The 505-nt window shown below is 62.6% G+C and overlaps 1 protein-coding gene across 1 annotated transcript in view; it reads right to left on the reverse strand.

Moving 5' to 3' along the window:
* Nucleotides 1-505, reverse strand: part of LOC104080458 (atrial natriuretic peptide receptor 2-like) — a gene marked incomplete at both ends in the record, with an annotated part of 3743 nt that overhangs the window by 1621 nt on the left and 1617 nt on the right. Inside the window, 2 exon segments of the mRNA XM_009582856.1 lie at nt 32-150; nt 419-505. The exon segment at nt 419-505 is cut by the window's right edge and continues 16 nt beyond it. Coding sequence (XP_009581151.1) covers nt 32-150; nt 419-505 — 206 coding nt within the window.

Raw genomic sequence — 505 nt, forward strand, 5'->3', positions numbered from 1 at the left:
CCCTGGGACAGATGGACATAGTGAAGCTGGCATCCCTCAGACACCTCCCCCAACCCCTCGTGCCCCTCGCTTGGGTACCTTGACGATGTCGTTGATGAGAGAGTGACGAAACATCCAGTCCAGGTTGATGCTCTCGTTCTCCAGGACATCCTGGGGCAGCACACTGAGTGGACCCCGCCAAGCACCCGGGGGATGGTGGCACCAGCACCAGCCTCACTGAGCACCCAGCTGCGGGGAGCTCCATGGCACCTACCCCCTCCCCTCCACTGGTTTCTGACGCCTGCTTGGGCAGCTCTGCTGTGAGTCTTGTAGGGCTTGGGTGGTCACCAGCATCTATAGCCCTGTTCTCAACACTCAGCCCAGCCAAGTCACCTGGGGTGTCTAAGTGTCACCCCCCCGTGCCCCCAAGGCCCCCTACCTGCAGGCTGCCCCGTGGGCAGTACTCGGTGACGATGCAGATGTTGGGGGGGTCAATGCATGGCCCGCTGAAGCGGGTCCGGGGGTT

This window comes from Fulmarus glacialis, unplaced genomic scaffold (assembly GCF_000690835.1).
Source record: "Fulmarus glacialis isolate BGI_N327 unplaced genomic scaffold, ASM69083v1 scaffold20248, whole genome shotgun sequence".
NCBI classification, from domain to species: Eukaryota; Metazoa; Chordata; class Aves; order Procellariiformes; family Procellariidae; genus Fulmarus; species Fulmarus glacialis.